At 45.3% G+C, this 22,209-nt stretch overlaps 1 protein-coding gene across 3 annotated transcripts in view; it reads right to left on the bottom strand.

Annotated features, from left to right (window-relative positions):
* Window positions 1-22,209, bottom strand: part of LOC119962096 (rho GTPase-activating protein 15-like) — a 992,501-nt gene that overhangs the window by 121,381 nt on the left and 848,911 nt on the right. For all 3 annotated transcript variants that reach the window (XM_038789949.1, XM_038789950.1, XM_038789951.1), the window contains one exon: window positions 17,660-17,794. In XM_038789949.1, the coding sequence (XP_038645877.1) occupies window positions 17,660-17,794 (135 nt within the window). The remainder of the gene's footprint in view (window positions 1-17,659; window positions 17,795-22,209) is intronic.

Genomic DNA, 22,209 nt, shown 5'->3' with positions numbered 1-22,209 from the left:
ACATAACAACTTTCCAGAGTTAACTTTTCTCTTCTGAAACAATCCATTACTCTGGTAGCACGTTGGAAAGAAAGATAACCCCCCAGTATATTTTCTCTGCTGCCTTTAGCTGCCTTAAACCCCTCTCCTTTAACCTCTAATCTTAAATCAAAGGTTATCATCGATTATTTGAATATAAAGTTATAGACCGTCTGCTCAGTTTCCTCCTTGCTTCCTCTTTGTCTTGTCCACCAACTCTAGTCTACCCCTGGTCTTCTATCTAGGCCCTCCTCCCTTCCAACTGAGAACTGAATCCCATCCTTTTTGAGTTTCTCTTCCATTTCCCACTTCAGGGTATCTCACCCAGGAGACTAATATTTCACACCATTTCCACACCGCTGCCTCTGAGCTGTGTCTGTCACCCAGTCTCGGACAAGTTGTAACTTCCTCTAGCTAAGCATGGGATGGATTAAAACAATCATCACTTACTCTGCCACAAGCGTAATACTACAGCTAGCTATTCCTGGCCACTGCTTTCTATTGACCCAGAGATTGCCTCCTTCCACCTCCATAATATTAGCCATCTTCAACTCAGCTGGGATGACACTGAAGTTCTCATCCATATCTTTATAATTTCCAGGTTTGATCATTACTATGCTGTACAGGTCATTCTCCCATTGTCCACTCTTGATAAACTACAGCTCATCCAAAATCATGCTGCCTATCTTCTAACCTGTTCAAGGTCCTGCTCAACCATTATCCTGCCTTTGCTGACCCGCTTTGCTTCCCATATCTCCTGTGCCTCAAGTTTTATTTTCATGTCCTTGTGTTCAAATTATTTCATGGTGTCACCCCTTCCTACATCTGTAACTTGCTTCAGTGCTAAAACTTGTCACTTCAAATTCTCTGATCTTCTGATTATGCTCCATTGTTCCCTTCTGATCACCCCATCATTAGCAACCATGACTTTAGCTTCCTGGACTCCATACTATACAATTCCTTCCCTAAACTACCCCATATCTCCACCTGCCTCTCCTCTTTTAATACCCTTCTTGCGAACAACCATTTTAATGTCATTTTTGGCCACTTATCTTCATATCTCCCACTTTGGCTTAATGTTTAATTTCCTTCCATATGTCTATGTGATGGGTCTTGGGACATTATTTTACATTCAGGTGATATATAAATGCATATTGTCATTATTCCTGCCCACACCTAGAGAATGCAAAGAACAACAACTAAACCTTATTTAATGTTATTGGTAGAAATAAACTCCATTGGCAAAAGACTTAGAAAACCTTGATGGAATATCAGTAAATTCAGCCAAACATACAGTAGGGTCATAACAGCATTTCATTTGTTTTATAACATTGCAAAATAATGTGGAACTGCCACAAACAAATCTTGAAGCTATGACTAGATGGACTTTCTATTTTAGCAAACTGAAGATAGGCTGAAAAATGTAAAACTCAGATTTGTCTTTCAATTGCCCAACCTATCTTCAATTTGCTTTTGTATCTTGTACCACAAAGCTGAGGAGCAGACAGAACAATCTAGCAAAGCACCATCTTCTTTATGCAATGGCAGTCAGACCTAAACCAGTAGCTTTACAAGAAGCAATGGTACTGAACTAGACCAGTTGGCAAAATGTACTGATCTGTTTCCATCAGGTTTTCCAAGAATATGTTAGGTTGTCCTGAAGTGGTTTCACCAGGCAAGGGTTAAAGAAAATAAAGCTTGCGTTCCATAAGATGTTTTTCTAGGGTTGCAGGTCAGGATTGACATATTCTAATTTCTGAAAAACTGATTCATTGGTGAAAGCGCTGCACTGTGATGCTTCCTTTATGGGTATATATTTTAGCAATGCTCATAAAACCTCAATTCATCAACATGAATTGTTGACTTTATTGCATGATGTCATTAACAACGAGCTCACAATAGGGTGAATTTGTCACATAGGCAGGTGGTTTGAGATCTCTCAGTGATACCGAATGATATAAATTCTAGTTTTTTTTTGTAAATTTATGCCAAGTTCCAGGCAGTAAACACAGCTGCCTTGATTCCCTTCCAGAATAACAGCTTGGAAAGACATGGAGGAGTTCTCTAAATCCACCTGAGGACCCGGCCTATAAACAAAATAATGGCAGCTTGTTGACGGCTAGATAATTTGGTGGACTGAAGACATTGGTCAAAGACCCAGTTCTGCACTTAGAAAAATCATGTTTTCAAACCAACCGTGGGGTGAATGACAAAATATTTTTTTTTTTGCTTACAGTGATCAGCGACTGTAAATAAAAGGAGTTCTGGCAATCAAAATATAGTCTTTCAGAAGTGGGAGTCTTCAGCATAAAATTCTGCTAGTTTGGCAACACCAGATCAGAGATAAACATCTGGAGAATGAAAAAAATTACTTGATGCAATGGGACATGCTCCACTTGAAGTATGGTTTCAAAATATCCCTGCCCTAAACAGTCCAGAGCTGGCACCAAAAAATGAACTGAACTAGTACTCGATAAATGTTTTGTCTCTCTACATCACAATGTGTCAATCCTACACTGAGGGATTTAAGCTGTGTAAATAAAATGTAAATGAATCAAATAATATTCTTCATGGTTGGAAGGGAAATGGCAAAGATGACAAAGGTTTAACCCCCTAAATGGTTCCAAATATGGTTACTGCAGTTCGTGAATTGTTTTCCTTGTCTCGAAGAATGTAAACTCAATGGCCATTAACCTGATGGCTTGATCCTTTGGTTCAATACCCTGACATAATTGAGAAGAATTCAACAGCATAGATTCATGTGACATATTCCACACTGATTGCTGGCAATGTTATACCTGCAGCAAGGAGCTAGCATCTCATGGATGAGATTATTTAACTTCTACTTCACAGTAAATTGTTATCATAGAATAGAATTTACAGTGCAGAAGGAGGCCATTCGGCCCATTGAGTCTGCACGGCTCTTGGAAAGAGCACCCTACCCAAGGTCAACACCTCCACCTTATCCCCATAACCCAGTAACTCCACCCAACACTAAGGGCAATTTTGAACGCTAAGGGTAATTTATCATGGCCAATCCACCTAACCTGCACATCGTTGGACTGTGGGAGGAAACCGGAGCACCCGGAGGAAACCCACGCACACACGGGGGGGATGTGCAGACTCCGCACAGACAGTGACCCAAGCCGGAATCGAACCTGGGACCCTGGAGCTGTGAAGCAATTGTGCTATCCACAATGCTACCGTGCTGCCATTATGTTATGTGCATGAAGAATATAGGAAATGATTAAAATGCACAGTTAACATTTGTTAAGCAACTGTATAAGGAAAACCAATTAAAATGTGGTATCCACAAACTGTGATACATCCATAAACTGTGAATTCAAAAGATAATTTTCACCTGGGCTGAAATACATCTACTTAATTAAAGAACGCAAGTCAATAAAGTAGCAGTTTAAAGTTACTTGCGTTAATTAGTCATCCTTTCCAAGGTTTTTTGAACGAACTGAAACCAGAGAGGTATCATGCAATAGTCATTTAACCCTTCAAAGCCTACTTTACACGCTACTCCAAGGGGTTCAGTTTTATCCAGCGCACTGCTTAACCCATTTGTGTAAAGCTCCTTTGTGTACCATTTAATAGATTTGCCAGCCTACTTACTTTTAATTGGTAACAATTGCATTAAAATAGCATACAGAGGAATGTTATACAACACAAGACAACCAAACATATTAAAGAGCAACCATAAGGGGAAATTAAACCTTTAACTCCTCTCGTTTTTGACAAAATGATGCAAATTGATCACTGTAATCTAAAGGCTAATTTGTGATGGAAGGGATTTCACCAAGACAGAGTCATTTGTCATTATTGCTTTTCTGGTAAATGCTTTTTTTAAAAATCAGACAAATAACAGAGATCTTTTTGACTTCTCAAGCATTGCCACTGTCTTGGATCCTTCTACACAACAGTTGCTAAACACCCTCAAGTTTGACCTGAAGTAATGCAACTCTCATGTTATGGTTGACATTGATGAATAAGTTTCTGTCGAATGATCACATTCTTTCACCACTGTCCTGAAAAGACAAACGTTTCTCTTTGAAGGAGGAAGATAAATATGTAAAATTGTTGTTTGGGCATGAATGTAGAAATGTTTTCTTCCATTTGCATTAATAACAGAGGACATCCGTTCTAATGGGTGTGAGTCAGCGGACAAATGTTAAAGTTCGCTTTTGACCTTGTTTAGTGAGGTGTTCCTTGACGCTGCAGCCACTGAGAAACACCCTCTTATTCAAGGGAATTCTCCTCGCTGAGGCCATACTTTATTTGATTTCCTGCTGGCGATCAAACCTCACCAGCAGAACGACTGTTCGCAAATCAGGGCATCATTTTGACCAGCTTCCCCGATCTATACACCCCCTTTCAGCCCCCCCCCCCCCCCCCCCCCCACCCGTTTAATCAACCCTCACCCCCAACCTGGTCGAGGATCCTGGGAACCCTCCCTCACACCTTTCCAATTGGCATGGCACCCCCCCACCCCGGTCCTGCCTGACCCCTGGCAGTTCCAACCTGGCTCCTGGGCACACTGCCACTGCCACCCATAAACCTTTTCAGTGCCAGGTGGCACTTCTAGAATGCCTGGCTGGCAATGCCAAGGTGCCTGGGTGCCAGGAGTAGTGCCAGGTTACCACCCTGCTCTGTCCCTGACCACCCAGGGGTCTCCATTGGCCTGAGAGACCCCCCGAGATGCCGTTATGCCTGGTCCACATTCACAGACACAGCCGTTGATTCCTGGGTGCTGGGTGAATCCAGCGTCCGGGTATTTAAACGAGCCATTAGGCTAATTTAAAAATGTAGGTCTGGATCCAGATTGCGGCAGGTGTAGTGAGTCAGGTGACTCGCGATTCGCCCAGTGCCCGGCATGGACCCCAATTTGGGGTTCTCACGGGAATCACCCATTGCGCCTGACTCTGCGACAGGTGCAATGGGGGGGGGGGGGGGGTCACCCAATCACCCCCTATACGACAAAAATGTTGTGACTTCAATGACCCCCAAATCCAGTTCCTTAAAGGCATCGTGGGCTTAATTTTGAAATTTGGGCTGTCAGCCTGAAAGAAGCATGTCGCTGGCAGGCACAGATGGTTGATGGACCTTCCCTCCCAATTGTACGAGTGGCAGCCACTAGGCTGACCATCCTATTCATGCCTGGCTCCTGAGAGCTGCCGATTTACTCAGAGGCTGGCAGTTCAGTAACCTCTGCAGGACCAGCAGGAGTGGTGGCCATTGCTGAGACTGTCGGGGGCCCTGCAGCCTTCACGTAGGCAAGAGATTGGTTTTTTTATAAATCCAGTGCTAAATACTGAAGGAGAAGTGTGGAAATCATAAATATGTTCCCAGTATATACATTTATAATTTTAGTATATAAACCTTTCATATTGTGAACAATGTTCATGAGATTCTCAAGCAAGAAAATCATTGTTTCCCTAAACAGTGGACCAGTCAATTAAAAGGGAAATGGCACTAATCCTCTGAATTGAAATCAGAATGTTTCAAACACCTGGGGCGGAATTCTCTGATAATGGGGCTATGTCCCAACACCCGCGAGAAACGGGCACGAATCACTCTGGACCTTGCTGGAGAAAGTCCAGAGTGATTCTCCGTTTTAGCAGGGCCCCGCAGTGCTCCTTGCAACTCCGACTGACGATACGGGGCCCTACACTTCCGGCCACGTGTACGTCCATGCGCGCGGCGGTGGCCTGCGGCGGCAGCCCCACACAACATGGCGGGCTGGCCCCTGCAATATAGACCCCCCCCCCCCCGAGATCGTGTGTGCCCGCCGATCGGTGGCCCCCGATCGCGAGCCTGGCCATCCTGGAGGCCTCCCCCCCCCACCACAGGGTGGAACCAAGAATGAACCATGCCGGCGGGAACTCGGCCAGTTGTCGGCAGAGAATCACCGCAAGGGCATCTTTCAATAGGCCCCGACCGGCGCCGCACAATTGGCGTCGGACCCGATCGTTGGTCTGACGCACTATTCTCTGCTCCCATGCCAAGTGCGATTGCAGTGCGAAGGCTCAGAGAATCCCGGCCCTGAGCTATTGGTCAGAGTCTGCTCACTCACCAAATTGTTGGAGAGTTCTGTGTTACTGAATGAAAAAATAATTGGATATAACAGGAACTAGACATGTTTCATTGGGACTGAAGGAAAGACACAAATTAAGTAACTAATTTCCATTTCCTTCCAACCAGAAGTATTTGGTGATCCCAAGGATGGGAACATGATGCAAGTGAACCTAGTCAGCACTGCAGTCCTGGACATTGCCAACCCAGATGGCAAGCTCTCAAAATTACAGCCCAGAGAGGTTTAGAACCCCCAAAATTTCAATTGGAACCCAGTGAAATGTTACACCCAGTCAACACTTGCACTACTTACACAGGAGAAGCCCTTAAGTGGTGCTGATTTTGATATCACACATTTGAAAGAACACAAATATATCAAGAAGGAATACAACACTAACCCAAACTACAAACAGATAAAACAAATGCCTCGCACTTAATTTGAGCTTTGCGCTGAGTATTTATTTGTCTTTGGTTATCATTCAGAAAGATTCCAGCATGAGATGCCAATAGATAGGAGTTGACTACGCAAATGCATTACAAGGGTAGTTTGGGCAAGTTTCCTTGGCAGATTAAGATTGCTCCAATAAGAAATGTTGTAGCTGCAGCAAATCTTAGAAGTGAAATGGAAATACTGCCTGGCACACCAACCTTCCTTCCCATACTGCTGGTACTTCAGCTAATTCATTATTGGCATTTTCTCCTTCTCATTTTGCCATGTCTTGGCTATCGCACTCATTAGAAAATATAAACAATTAATAGATGGAATATTCTAATGTATGAGGATGCAGCACTTACATCAGTTCGTCATGATTTAAGTTCATGATTTAAACCATATGGCCCTCGATTCATCGATCGACAGTTCCAATGCGCTACAGCAAAAAAACGCACCGACCTCCTCAGAAGACAAACATGGAACACAACCGACAGAGTACCCTTCGTCGTCCAGTATTTTCCCGGGGTGGAGAAACTACGACATCTTCTTTGCAGCCTTCAACACATCATCGATGAAGACGAACATCTTGCCGAGGTCATCCCCACACCCCCACGACTTGGCTTCAAACAACTGCGCAACCTCAAACAAACCATTGTTTGCAGCAAACTACCCAGCCTTCAGAACAGCGACCACGACACCACACAACATTGCCATGGCAATTTCTGCAAGACATGCCAGATCATCGACATGGGTACCACCATTACACGTGAGAACACCACCCACCAGGTACGCGGTACTTGTGCGACTCGGCCGATGGTGTCTACCTCATACGCTGCAGGAAAGGATGTCCCGAAGCGTGGTACATTTGGTGAGACCATGCAACCGCTGCGACAACGGATGAACAGACATCGGGCGACAATTGCCAGGCAGGAATATTCCTTTCCAGGCGTGGAACACTTCAGCAGTCAAGGGCATTCAGCCTCTGATCTCCGGGTAAGAGTTCTCCAAAGCGTCCTTCAGGACGCGCGACAATGCAAAATTGCCGAACAGAAACGTATAGGCAAGTTCTGCACACATGAGTACGGCCTCAACCGGGACCTTGGATTCATGTTGCATTACATTCACCCCCCCACCATCTGGCTGGACTTGCAAAATCCTACCAACTATCCTGGCTTAAGACAATTCCCACCTCTTCAACCTCTGATTATCCCTCTCTCTGGATCTGTAAAGACTGAATTACCTGCAACTGCTTGTATTCAAAGTATTGTCTTGCATCTTTGACTTTGTCTATGTATATGTTTCTGGAACCTACCTCTTCATTCACCTGAGGAAGGAGCAGTGGTCCAAAAGCACTGATTTTGAAACAAACCTGTTGGACTTTAACCTGGTGTTGTAAGATTTCTTACTGTGCTCACCCCTGTCGGCATCTCCACATCATGTTTAGATATAGTACGAGTAAACAAGTGTTAAGCAGATACCGGAGTATGTCAACAGTCTGTCTGAGAACCAAATCCCATGCCTGGATTCCAAGATAGAAGGACCCATCTCAGGACATGCACCCCGGTTCCCATCTCCATTTGGAGTTGAAAAGCAGGTCCAGAGTGTTGGAAAAACATCTCAGGTTCAAGCAGGACTTCAATTTTGCAACTATTTTAATTTCCCAGTTTTTTTTAATAAATGTTTTTATTCTCCATTTTCACATTTTCCTTCAAAATTTACAGCCCAACCACAGACAGCAAACGGTAACAAATACAAAATCAATCCCCTGAATAATAACAACGATCCCATCCTCCCACCACCCCAAACAACGGCCCACCTGTCAATATTTGCATCCAATAAAACAAACCCTCCCACGGTGGAAACAAAAAACAAGGGAGAAAAAGAAAAAAGGAGTTCGGGACCGCCCATGGTCACTATAGAGTCCACTCCCCCCCACCCCCCCACCCCCCCCCCCCCAACACACTCAACGCCGTCCAACCTCCCTCCCCCCACTCCTCCCCAGCTCCTCCTGTCCACTGCCTCTTGTAAAACTCCTTCCCCCAACATCAGTTCCTTCCCCCCAACTTTCCACCCCGGCTAGACCACTCGGACCCTGTTCTGCCAGGCTCCGATGGCCGCAGCCCATCCCCCCACCTCGCTCCCGTTCACTGGCTGGCTTAGACCGGCAAGCGGGGAGGCCCCCGCCCAGGTCCCTTTCCCCCTTGCCCGACCCTAGGAAAGCCCAAAAATCCCCTTTTAGTACACAAACCCCGCATACCCGCCTACAGCCCAAAGAGCCCACACTTCGAGTGAAAGTCCCATCACTTACCTTGTCCAAATATCATAGATAGAACAGTACAGCACAGAACAGGCCCTTCGGCCCTCGATGTTGTGCCGAGCAATGATCACCCTACTCAAACCCACGTATCTACCCTATACCCGTAACCCAACAACCCCCCCTTTAACCTTACTTTTTAGGACACTATGGGAAATTTAGCATGGCCAATCCACCTAACCCGCACATCTTTGGACTGTGGGAGGAAACCGGAGCACCCGGAGGAAACCCACGCACACACGGGGAGGACGTGCAGACTCCGCACAGACAGTGACCCAGCCGGGAATCGAACCTGGGACCCTGGAGCTGTGAAGCATTTATGCTAACCACCATGCTACCGCGCTGCCCATCCTCCTGCACTTGTGCATATATACAACACCAGCTCCTTTAGCCCATACACCCGCACACAGTGAAACAAACAAACAAAAAAAAAAGAAAATACAGTCATGAGGTTACATCGGCACATGGCCATTTCTCAATTTCTCAGTTCTGCCACAGTCCTTCTGCCTTCGCAAACTCCTCCGCTGCCTCCGCCGTTCCAAAATAAAAGCCCTTGAGCTTGTAAGTCACCCTCAGCTTCGCTGGATATACAATGCCACACTGCACCTTGCTAATGTACAGTGCCCTCTTCACCCGGTTGAAAGCAGCCCTCCTCCTCACCAGCTCCACCGTAAAGTCCTGGTATACACGTAGACCAGCTCCAGCCCACTGCACCACCTGCTTCTGCTTGGCCCAGCACAGGACCTTCTCCTTCACACTACCTACGGAAGCACAGAGTCACTGCCCTTGGCGGCTCACTCGCCTTTGGTACAGGCCTCCACAATCCAGTTCATATCGGGAGGGATCCTCCCGCTCCCCCAATAGTTTCGCCAGCATCGCAGCAAAATACTCAGTCGGCCTCGGCCCTTCAACTCCTTCGGGCAGCCCCACAATCCTCAAATTTTGTCGCCTGGATCTGTTTTCCCGGTCTTCCATTTTTCCTCGCAGATCCTTATTGATCTCCAACGCCTTCCACATCTCCTTTCCCATCGATGTAAGTTGATCACTGCAATAATGTCTCCTCTACTTCCTTCAGCGCCTCCGCCACTGCGCTCGCCAACGCCGTCGTCACCGGGGAAATTGCCTCCTCCACTAGCACACTCAAAACCTCCCTCATCTTCTTCCTCATTGTCTCCATGTATTTTGTAAACTGCCTTTCGAATTCCGCAGCCATTACTTTAGTTATTTCTTCAACCGTAAGCAATGTGGCCTCCCCTCGTGCTCCAGCCTCCGTTTTCCTTGGTGACCCTGCGGTGACCTTTCTACGCCCCGGCGAAATTTCAGCTGTTTTCACAGCCGTTTTCTTACTGGATCTCGACATATCCCTTCCCTGTGCTTTCTCCTGGCCTTCACCGCCTTCGCTGCCCCTAGGACCGGGTGTCAATCCCCGGCAATGCCGTTCCCGAATGGGAGCCCTCCAACGCGTGGCTGCCTCCCGTCCGCCGTCACCGGAAGTCAGCCGTCACCGCTTCTTTAATGGCCTTGGTGAGATCTTTTCACAGTTGTTCCCTCTGCTGCTAGAATTCAGCTTTAATAAAGGCACTCAAGTCAGCTTGAGGCCTTTAAGCTCGCCCTTTCCCCGCCTGCATGCTGGAAAAGGTTTTTGTCTTTGCTGCAGCTTCAGCCAAATCTTTCACTGTTTCTGTGGGTCTGGTAACCAAGAAACATACCATTCCTGGGGGAAAGTACTCCTCCAACATTCACCTACGCCTTTTCATCAAAATTCCATCCCGTATTGATTAAAAAAGAGCCCTTTTCTGTAACCTTGGGCAGGAGCTGCCTTGTGTGTGACCACTTACTCCATGGTCCACACCGGAAGTCCAATTTCCCAATATTTAACGGGAAGGCGTGGTGGTTCATCAAAAACTGGTCAAGCTGGCTGGTAGGTAGTACAGAGTCAATCAAAGTGTCCATCGAGTTGATGGTGAGGTGTCGCTGCATATGGTGAAGGATATAGATCATAGAGTGAGTGCAGGAGGATGGAGAAGGCAGATTCCAGAGCTTAGAATATGCAGCTGTGAGGATATGCACTAAAATTGTACTGTTATTACTTTGTGGAAGCATATTTAGAATCATAGCATTTACAGTGCAGAAGGAGGCCATTTGGCCCATTGAGTCTGCACCGGCTCTGAGAAAGAGCACCCCACTTCAGCCCACACCTCCACCCATCCCTGTAAACCAGTAACCCCAACTAACCTGCACATCTTTGGACTGGAGGAAACCGGCGCACCCGGAGTAAACCCACACAGACACGGGGAGAATGAGCAGATTCCACACAGGCAGTGACCCAAGCCGGGAATCGAACCTGGGACCCTGGAGCTGTGAAACAACTGTGCTAACCATTGTTCTACCGTGCAACGTGAAAGAGAATACAATTGAAGTTTTAAAATACTGAAGAGATTGGTAGTGTGGTTATCTTACTATTGAAATGCGAGCAAGGGTGGGTCTCGCATTCGTGCCTTTAAAATCCAAAGGCAAAATTAGATTAGATGTCAGGAAGTATTTATTTCACAGAGAGCCATTGCCGTCTGGAACAGATGGCTGTGACATGTGGTGAGTGTGGAGTCACTACAACCCTTAATAAAGGAGCTTGACAAGTTCTTGATAGAAGAGGGTATTTCCTGTGATAGAGGATACACTGTTAGTTAGTAGTGATTGTGATGAGTCATGATCTATCACTGTTTCTTCGACCTTGCTGAATTGCCTTATGGAAGTCAGGGAGCAGTTTCCTCGAGCATCTTGCGAATTCTCCACAAGCTTTGTTCTCATCTTCCAGAGATAGCACAGTTAAGGGATGGGTGAAAGTTAACAGGGTTTCATCAGTGATTAGTTGCACGGCCCATTTGGATTTGATTGTCTTTTCTCCCTCTTTTTATATGTTTGTGCACTATTTTCAGTTGCTATACATCATTAGAAAAAGATATCCTTATCAATGTAAAGACTATCTATCAATGGTGAATCTTCAATTAGAATTTGGAGTCTATTTTGCATGCAGTGTCAAACAAATTCTAACTAAATTAATTCAAAGGATGTAGTAGCCAGGTACGGAATTCATTTAAAAAAATGAATTTAAAAATTAATTCTTAATTTAGTTGGGTGTAGGATTGTGTGATGTCAGAAATAGAACTAGTTCGGTGCGTACATTGGAGTGGCGCAATCAGCATACAAATTTAACAATAATTTTGGGCTGCTTGTACATCGCATAGTTCCATGATATAGTATTATTAGACAAATGCTATTACTGCTAAAGGTATCATGATGCAGATGCATTGCATAATAACCTAAAATCTTCCCGAAGTAACAGAATCAAAAATTAAGTGCTCAAGAAGAAAGGTATTAGATAGCAAGAGACCAGATACATTTGTTGAACAAACAATGTCGACTATACCTGAAATGCAATGTAAACAGCTGGGAGAACCATTTCTAATAAAATGAGTCCAAATGTCTGATTAATCAGACATGTCCACTGATAGCATGAGAAGCAATTGAGACATACTGTACTTGTTCAATTTATTGCCATTGTACTGGTCAATTTATCCCCTGTTTGCAGGATATGGAGTACAGAAATGCTATGGCTAAAGCATAAACATACTCTAGTTGTTGCCCAGGTCAGGTACATTAATGAGATGTAGCTATAGGTTGATAGACATTTTGTCATTTCTGTGGTGTTTCCATATAGAGGAGGTGTGCTGCAGAGAGTATTGAGTGTGATTCGGGAAATAGTAGGAGATGCAACCCCTGAAGAAAAAGGAACATAAAATACTTCAAGAAAAAAAAATGACCAAAGTATATCATTGCAATTCTCATTTTTTTTTGTTTTTGTCACATTCCATATTAGCATGTGTTTCATTATTCATCTTTTTAAAAAAATATTTTTATTCTCCATTTTCACATTTTCCTTCAAAATTTACACCCCCCCCCCCCCCCCCCCCCCCCCCAACAAGCAGTAAACGGTAACAAATACAAAGTCAATACCCTTAACATCAACATCGATCCCATCCTCCCACCACCCCAATCAACGGCCCACCTGTCATTATGCATCAAATAAAACAAACCCTCCCACGGTGGAAAAAAAAGAAAGGAGAAAAAGAAAAAGGAGTCCGGAATCGCCGATGGTCACCATTAACCTATAGAGTCCTCCCCCCCCCCCCCCCCCCCCCCCCCCCCTCCCCCCCGACACTCAATACCATCCAGTCTCTGAAAGAGTACTGTAATTGACACCCAAGAGTTGTAAACCCCCCTCCCCAACTCTTCCCCTCCACTTCCTCTTGTAAAACTCATCCCCCAACCTCGGTTCCTTCTCCCCAACTTTCCACCCCGGCTAGACTCATTGGACCCTGTTCTGCCAGGCTCCGATGGCCGCAGCCCCTCCCCTCACCTCATCACCGTTCACTGGCCAGCTTAAACCGGCCAGCGCGAGGATCCCGCCCGGGTCTCTTTCCCCCTTGCCCGGCCCCAGAAAAACCCAGAAGTCCCCTTTAGCACACAAACCCCGCATACACACCCACACTCCAAAGAACCCTCATTACGACTGAAAGTCCCATTTCTTTCCTTGTCCAAATATACACAACGTTGGCTCCTGTAGCCCATACACCAGCACGCAGTGAAACAAAAAAGAAAAAATACAGTCATGAGGCTACATCGGTACATAGCCATTTCTCAATTCTGCCACAGTCCTTCTGCCTTTGCAAACTCCTCCGCTGTTTCCACCGTCCCAAAATAAAAGTCCTTGAACTTGTAGGTCACCCTCAGCTTCGCTGGATATACAATGCCGCACTGCACCTTGCTAATGTACAGTGCCCTCTTCACCCGGTTGAAGGCAGACCGCCTCCTTGCCAGCTCCACCGTAAAGTCCGGGTATACGCGTATACCAGCTCCAGCCCACTGCACCACCCACTTCTGCTTAGCCCAGCACAGGACCTTCTCCTTTACACTCTACCTACGGAAGCACAGAGTCACTGCTCTTGGTGGCTCACCCGCCTTTGGTACAGGCCTCCACGACCAATGAGCCCAATGCAGTTCATATCGGGAGGGATCCTCCCCCTCCCCCAATAGCTTCGCCAACATCGTGGCAAAATACTCAGTCGACCTCGGTCCTTCCACTCCTTCGGACAGCCCCACATTCTCACATTCTTTCGCCTGGATCTGTTTTCCAGGTCTTCCATTTTGCCTCGCAGACCCTTGTTGATCTCCATCACTTTCCGCATCTCCTTCCCCATCGAGGTAAGTTGATCACTGTGCTGCAATAATGTCTCTTCCACTTCCTTCAGCGCCTCGTCTTGCTCCCGCACCTCCGCCACTGCGCTCGCCACCGCCGTCCTCACCGGGATAATCGCCTCCTCCACCAGCACTTTCAAAACCGCCCCCATCTCCTTCCTCATTGCCTCCATGTGTTTTGTGAACTGCCTTTCGAATTCTACGACCATCACCTTAGTTATTTCTTCAGCCGTAAGCAATGCGGCCTCCCCTGGTGCTTCAGCCTTCATTTTCTTTACCAACCCCGCGGTGACCTTTCCACTCCCCCACGGACTTTCCGCTTCTTTTTTCACGGCTGGTTTTTTACTGAGCCTCAATATTTCCCTTCCCTGTGCTTTCTCCTGACTTTTACTGCCTTCGCTGCCCCTCGGACTGGGCATTAACCCCCGACAATTCTGTTGCCGAACGGGAGCCCTCCAACGTGCGGCTGCTTGTGTTTAATTATTCATCTTAGTAACATACTGGAGAGTAGGAATCATGCGGTTATTTCCATAATTGTACACATATTACATATGACTTATATGAAAGTCTTTTGAAAAAGCTTTTTGATTGGTGTAATAGTTCAGTAGAAGAAGAGGTTAAACCATTTACTTTGAGTGGATTAATATGGTACAGGGCAAAATTGGCAAATTCTGAACCTAATGGAGGAAATCTTTTTTTAAATGACAGTGAATCCAATGTGGGCAAATTAATAATAATAATAATCTTCATTGTCACAAGTAGGCTTTACATTAACACTGCAATGAAGTTACTCTGAAAAGCCCCGAGTCACCATGCTCTGGCGCCTGTTAGGGTACACAGAGGGAGAATTCAGAATGTCCAAATTACCTAACAGCATGTCTTTTGGGACTTGTGGGAGGAAACCGGAGCACCCGGAGAAAACCCACGCAGACACGGGTGAACGTGCAGACCCCGCACAGGCAGTGACTCAAGCCGGGAATCGAACCTGGGACCCTGCAGCTGTGAAGCAACAGTTCTAACCACTATGCTACTGTGCTACCCGGTAAATCAACACCTTGAATTATTCAAATCAAATAGGGGGAGAGTAGCATTGTTTTATCACAATTCAGGGCACCCTCTGATTACCGTGGAGCTGACGTTGTCAGCTTTATCAGGCCCCGCCCCACCAGCATGGCGGCGAAAGCAGAGTGCCAGAGAATCTGGAGAGAAGCGAGAGAGGTACAAGCTGGTTTTCTCGCCTCAGCCAGCAAAACTCCACCAATGGACAGAATTTCCAAGTTTCTGGCGGCATGTTAGAAGGTGGACCCGGTGGGAGAATATGACAGGAGGGCCATACACTGATTTTGTCGGCCATGACAGGTTGGAAATCCTGCCAGAGGACAGCGTGAACCTGTTGCACCCTGTTAATGACAGGCAGATGAAGGCCTGACCCTCCACGCCAGTTTCTCCAAGGTCCTAGTGGGAAAACACTTATTCAAACAATGTGGCATGCAGATCTCGGGACCCACCTGAAGAATGCCTGGAGCTGCCTCTGGTGTTCAGGACTGAGGCCTCCTTCAACCCTGGGCCCTGGAACACCATAGCAGTGAGTCTGCAGGTGAACCTTTCAGATCAGGTGTCCTGGAGCGGGTCTATCTTCCAGCCTCAGAATGTTTTCTAGTTTCAGCTTGGTTCTCAGGGGGCTATCTTCTGGTCTCAGAGTGTTCTGGAAGATTTATCTTCATTTTCAGGACGTTCTTTCTTTGGTAGTGGGTCAGTGATGTTGGGCGCCTTTTCAAAATGCACCCAAATGTAACGACAGACACAATTGAGGCTTGTTCGTCACTCAGTATTGCATAAAACACCCGGGTACATAATTAACGAGGTTTGGGCCGCCAAAAGGTTCCACGATGTCGCTCCTGCCACAACACTTAGTTTTAAATAGGGAAGATTCCACCCGATGAATCAGTGATTCTATTGCAATAAATTGGACAGATTGGAAAATTGCATTTCAATGCATAATGAAGATTCTCGAAATGAGGAAATGCAGGATAATTTCATTCTTGGAGTTTGTATTATAACAAGTTGCTAGAATATAAATTCAATAAACTATGATTCACAGAGCCCTAAAAATGGTCAATGCTGCCAAAGTACAAAACAAATAGAGAGAAAACATCCAATGCTGTGTAGTGCCCTTCACATTGCAGAGGTATGTAAATTGAAACAGTAAAGTCTTTAATATATGTTATTCCACTCGAGTACTCCTAATTGCTCTCAGATTATTGGAATAAATATCATGACCAGTGAACATAATAATCCAGTTTATATACCGGAGATTTTGGTTATGACAGAATCTTGATCAGCAGAATTTAAAAAAAAATATGAACAAACCCCAAACTGTACTGATTTCCTCCACCTCAATAGAAACTTGAGAAACTATACCTCGGATTTCAATTAGATACATTACAGCCTTCCAAACTCAACATGGAGTTCAACGAGTTCAGATCATAACTACTGCACCCGTTTTTTCTGGACAGTAGTTCTGAGTAAATATGTTGCTCTTGTTGTTTATATTTCTTCTAAACCCAACCTTTTTTTCTTGTCCTATTACTATCTTCCTTTCCCCTGGAACATCCCTTTTGTAGTTTGATCACTCCTGCCAGGCACACTAGGTCAGGCTTTCTCGCTTGTTCTTTCTCTGCCTCCTAACATTTCCCTGCCTCTGTGCTTGCTTAAAACCTGTTTCACCTCTATCCTTGTCCAATTCTGATAAAAGGTCATTGACCTGAAATGTTAACTCTGTTTCTCTCTCCACATATGCTGCCTTAACCTGCTGAGCATTTCCAACATCTCCTGCTTTTATCCCTAAAGCTATTGCTTTGTACCAAAGATCAAGTCTGTTTGACATTCAACCTCAATGGTTAAAAGTGCAATTTGTTTATGTATTGCATGCTAAAAGTTTTGCTCAATTAGAATGTTAAAAATAAATGGGCTGTATTTATCCTGTCATTTGAGTTTGATGTGTTTATGACTGGGGAGGCCTTCTCCCATTCTCCTCATCGTTCATTCAAAGTGTTTTCTTTCAACAGAATTGAAAAGAAAACGCTTTAACAACAAAACAAAAAACTGCTAAAACCACGTCTGATCTGTGCCAGTGAGACTTTTTAAGTAATAAAGTCCAACGTGCAATTGAAGAACGAAGCTTGGGAATGTGTAGTAATTAAACCAATAGTTTATAATTCCTCTGAACCTTCTGTTTGGAAATGTGCTTGCCGACGTTGTGACAAACAATCAGGTTGAACTAAATATTGGTTGTAAATCTAAGTGGGATAGCTTGAATTTTTCAGTGTTACAACATTGCATGAAGTAAGTACAAAAGTGTATCAAAATAAATTGCTGTCATGAATATTAAGAAACTGGAACTGAATAAATGCAACGACGTTCAGGGCACTGATTTATGGATGCCATTCAGCTGGCAAATTAAAAAAAATATTAACCACATCCTGCTAAGTGGTTGTGTACAGAACAGAGAATTGCTCTTTAGTGCTCTGAGGGTTAAATTAACATCGTATTGTACTTACTTATGGCATCTACAAATTGATCAAAAAAACTGTATGGAAAAAGTGGCTCAGGCAGCTCTCTGAAAAACATCTTTAGTGCTCCGGTGACGACGTGGATGTCCTCCCACTGGCTGTCATCCAAATTCAGCTTCTCTTCTGGGAAAACATGAGGAGAAATGGAACAACTGGTTTTAATGAAACAATTACAAGACACTAATTATTATGTTAATGTTTGCCTACTATCATCAGCAACTGTTAACAGCCTCCTGCACCTAGAGGTTTAGAACTGTGCAATTTTCCACAGAAGGACATATTCAGTAGAATACCATCTGCAGGAATGTAACACGCGCTCACACACACACACATATACAAAAAGACACAAAGACTCGTGCTCATTGACTGGAGATGTCAGGTACACTTATACCCATAATGCTTTTGCTGGAAAATTAACATCACCATTGAACTTGATTCAAAGCTATTAGCATTCAAGGCTAAGGGGGGCTGTGCAGTGGCAGCAACTGCTGGCTGAGCTGAACTCATGGGACCGGCCTGCAGGCCTTGCAGAGCCAACATGAGACATATGCTAAACATGGCAATTGAAAATGAGCTATTACTTTACATGTGTCTACTCTGCCACGTACAAGGGAATTAAAGCTAACTCCCCTTTTTTTTTGCTAGAAATTGGTGCCAGTTGGGAATGTATGGGAGGAAGATAAGCTACCACATCACATTCCGTCTTCCGAACAAAATCTCCTTTCTTTGTACTCATTCTTTTCTGTCTTAAAAATTGAACAGGTAGGAAGTACTGTACTTACACTCCAGTAACAACAACATCAGTGTTAATGTAAAAACTGGTAAGTAAATGACTCCAAATCCCAGGCTGGAATTCAACGTCCATTCGTTGGCGGTGGGATTATCTGGTCCTGACAACAGCGCACCCCTGCCCGTAGATTTCCCAGGGGCATGGGGTAGCTTCTGTGGGCATTCCTATTGACAGTGTTGGATGCAGAGAATCCCACCACCAACGAACAGCGCGCCACCAAGAAACACGTGGCTCGGAGGCCGGAGAATCCGGCCCAGTTCGATCATGGCTTAACCTTTATACATGTAATTATTTCCATTAAAAATAAACCTAGCTGAGCACAGCAGTTTGAAAATAAATTCTTGCTGACCTATTAATTATAATGGAACTTCTGCTGCTATCGGTGGAGAAGTTCTTTAGATAGTAGCTATTGGTATGGATTATCTGTGGTAGTCACCACTGATTGTATAATAGAGGTAATGCGGTAAGGCATGTACTACAGGTATGGGGGTAGATCTGGGCTCCACCCAGTAGGCAGAGTATAAATGTGTGTACACACCGAGCTGCTCCCATTCTGGCAGCAGCTGCAGGAGGCCACACATCTCTGCTCAATAAAGCCTCGATTACCCTCTACTCTCGTCTCGTCGTAATTGATAGTCCATCATTATCATTATCTGGATTGTCCAGGAATGAAATCTCCAATGAGAAACTATGCTGAAAATGGAAGATAGATTTTCAATAGTAATGGATAGAGAAAATACTACAAACCTGAAGAAACATACATACAAAAACACAAACTGTACAAAGGATATTCGGCTAGTGATATGGAAATTATCAGAGATTTGCCCAGCGTCTTTCCAAATTTCAGTGTAGATTTAGAGTCATTTTTTTTGTTGATGCAGGCTTGATGGGACGAAGGGCCACTTCTGTATGATTCTAGGATCAATAGTATCCATCCACAAATAATCTGTTCATTACAAAAAGCCTGTGCTGTGGTCTGTGGCACGAAGTCAAGGGCAGCTTGGAATCATAGAATCCCTACAGTGTAGAAGGAGGTTATTTGGCCCATCGGGTCTGCACCGACCCTCTGAAAGATCACCCTACATAGGCCCACTCCTGGATGGCCCAGGAAAGACAGGCGACTGTTTTGGTGTAATTTAATTTTTGCCATATAAACATATGGGTGCGATCGTACGGCCTTGTTGCACGCGACTTGGTGATGTGACGAGGCCAATACATTTTGTGAGAGGCCTCTCTCAAGATTTACAACACTCAGGATGCCTGAAGAGATCTAATGAGATCTTGTGAGATGTCGCAATCTAGAAATCGCCCTCATTGGGTGGAGTCCGGATTTGCATATTTAAGTGACCAGTTAGTTTCACTTAAATATGTCTGCGCAGGAGTATTTCAAGGCCTAGGATCAAACGCCCGCATCTGGGAGACCTCACCATGGTGCCAATTAGCTGGTTTCCTCAAACATGTACCAGGCGTAACAGGACTTGGGAGTGTGCCTCCCAGGTGATCGTGCACTGGCACCCTTGATGCCACCTGTCACCTTGACATTGACAGCCTGTCACCTTGGCACTGCTGCCCGGGAACCCTGGCAGTGCCACTCTGGAACACTGCCAGGGTGCCACAGCTAGGCTGGCAGAGCCTCTGCCAGAGTGCAGGCTGGCAGTGCCAAGGTGCGCGGGTGCTAGGTTAACCATGCCAGGAATAGAGCCCGCGAGTGCCCTGCATTTTGAGGTGGGGTGAGCGGGGGGTGGGGTGGATGGGGGGGGGGGAGGCTCGAGAACCTCCTATTCAGTAGGTTAAGGCATTGGTGGGTCCGGATCCATAATGGGGTGTCACGAGATTAGGACGGCATTTAAGAATGAAGGTCCTAATTGTGGTTTGTGCATCTTGTGTTCCAGCCACATAAGCATTAATTCTGTTCACTGTCTCCACCAGTAGCAATACTTCCTTGGAACTATACTTTGGAGGACACAATTGGTCACAATTATGCAAGAGACTCCCTCCGAAGCATATTGGACCATAAGACATATGAGCAGAATTAGGCCATTTGGCAATCGAGTCTGCTCCGCATTCAATCATGGCTGATATTTTTCTCATCCCCATTCTCCTGCCTTCTCCCCATAACTCCTGATCCCCTTATTGATCAAAAATCTATCTATCTCTGTCTTAAAGACACTCAGTGACTTGGCCACCACAGCCTTCTGCGGCAATAAGTTCCACAAATTCACCACCATCTGGCTGAAGAAATTCCTCCTCATCTCAGTTTTAAAGGATCACCCCTTCAGTCTGAGGTTGTGCCCTTGGGTTCTATTTTCTCCTCCTCGTGGAAACATCCTATCCACACTCTCTCTAGGCTTCTCAATACATCTGTAAGTTTCAATGAGATTTCTTGCTCATCCTTTTAAACTCCATTGAGTACAGATCCAGACCCCTCAACCGCTTCTCATATGACAAGTCCTTCTTCCGGGGATCATTCGTGTGAATCTCCTCTGGATCCTCACATTAAGAGCCTTCCTCTTCCTCCCTTTCTGCTGTCTCTGCTCCATGTCACTGTCAAACTGCAATACACAAGGATTTTGACTATAGACCACTAAGTATATCAGGCCTTCACTCTTCCCAAGCTTCTGTTGCATGCAAATCAAGATGGTGGTCTAGTGCCCTTTAAGGTAGGGAGTGATGGATGGGCTGCAAAGGAAATGAAGCAATTTGGCCACCGTTTTCCAATGTTTGTGCCTCATAACGCTGGCACCCACTGCACTGCAAAGCCAAATCTTTGGGGCACAGGTTTGTAGGAAGATAGAGAAAGAAATAAAATCAGAATGAATTCATAGCTTCCAAAAGCTCGAGTCCTTTCCCTCACATGAACGTGGTCATGGATGCCCTTAATTCATTGAAAGCAACAAAAAGTGCTCTTGACATTGATATGGAAAAATAGAACATTGTCAAAATTAAGACAACGAAGAATGTTGAGCGACCTTAATTAACTAACCATGACTTGGTTAAATCAGATGATCAAATTATTGCACAAAGGCAAACAATGTCTCTATCTCATATTCCATTTAATCCATTTTCTTCCAGGAAAGAAAGTACTGTTTCATTTTTCCCCTAAAGTCAATGCATTAAATTAGAATTAATATACATCTTTTGATCTTTTATAAGGTCTCAGCTGTTTATGAAGAGGTAAAATAGGTCTTTCTCTTCAGCTTATCACAGGTCTATGGACTGAATTTTGCTTTGAGCTTCAGGATTCTCAAGTCGGGACCAAATGAGTCGACACTTACTGTGTCCGAAACCAGCACAGGGATATACTCGGGCATGACCTTAATTAATTGACCGCCTCCACGCTTGCTATTCAATTCAGAACAGTGGGAAGTCTCTTGATGCTCACAGCCCAGTCAGCGGGCTGGCAGCCCTGGAGCCTCAGCAGATCCATCAGGGGAGGTGGGTGCTGCTGAGGCAGGTCGTTAATTGAGAAGGTGCCTCAGCATGGAAACATCCTTACTGGCCTGCACAGAGGTAATCAAATTATGTGGAACCAGCCTGATAATTGCATATGGTGGGGGAACCACCACCCCCCCCGCTCTCCGCCGAATTGATGTGGGCCGCAATTGCGGCCTTTCACTACTTCAGCCCCCTTTCTATGGTATGGAGCCTCCAACTACGATGGCCTTGTGGCCTGCAGGGAGGCTGTCTCCATTTAGGTGGCACTCGCGTGTGGCAGAAACCTGCTCGCTCACCACTGGCAATATGGCAG

Source organism: Scyliorhinus canicula, chromosome 2 (genome assembly GCF_902713615.1).
Source record: "Scyliorhinus canicula chromosome 2, sScyCan1.1, whole genome shotgun sequence".
Classification (NCBI taxonomy): domain Eukaryota; kingdom Metazoa; phylum Chordata; class Chondrichthyes; order Carcharhiniformes; family Scyliorhinidae; genus Scyliorhinus; species Scyliorhinus canicula.
Note: the sequence above shows the minus strand (reverse complement) of the source record. Positions and strands in the feature narration are given on the sequence as shown.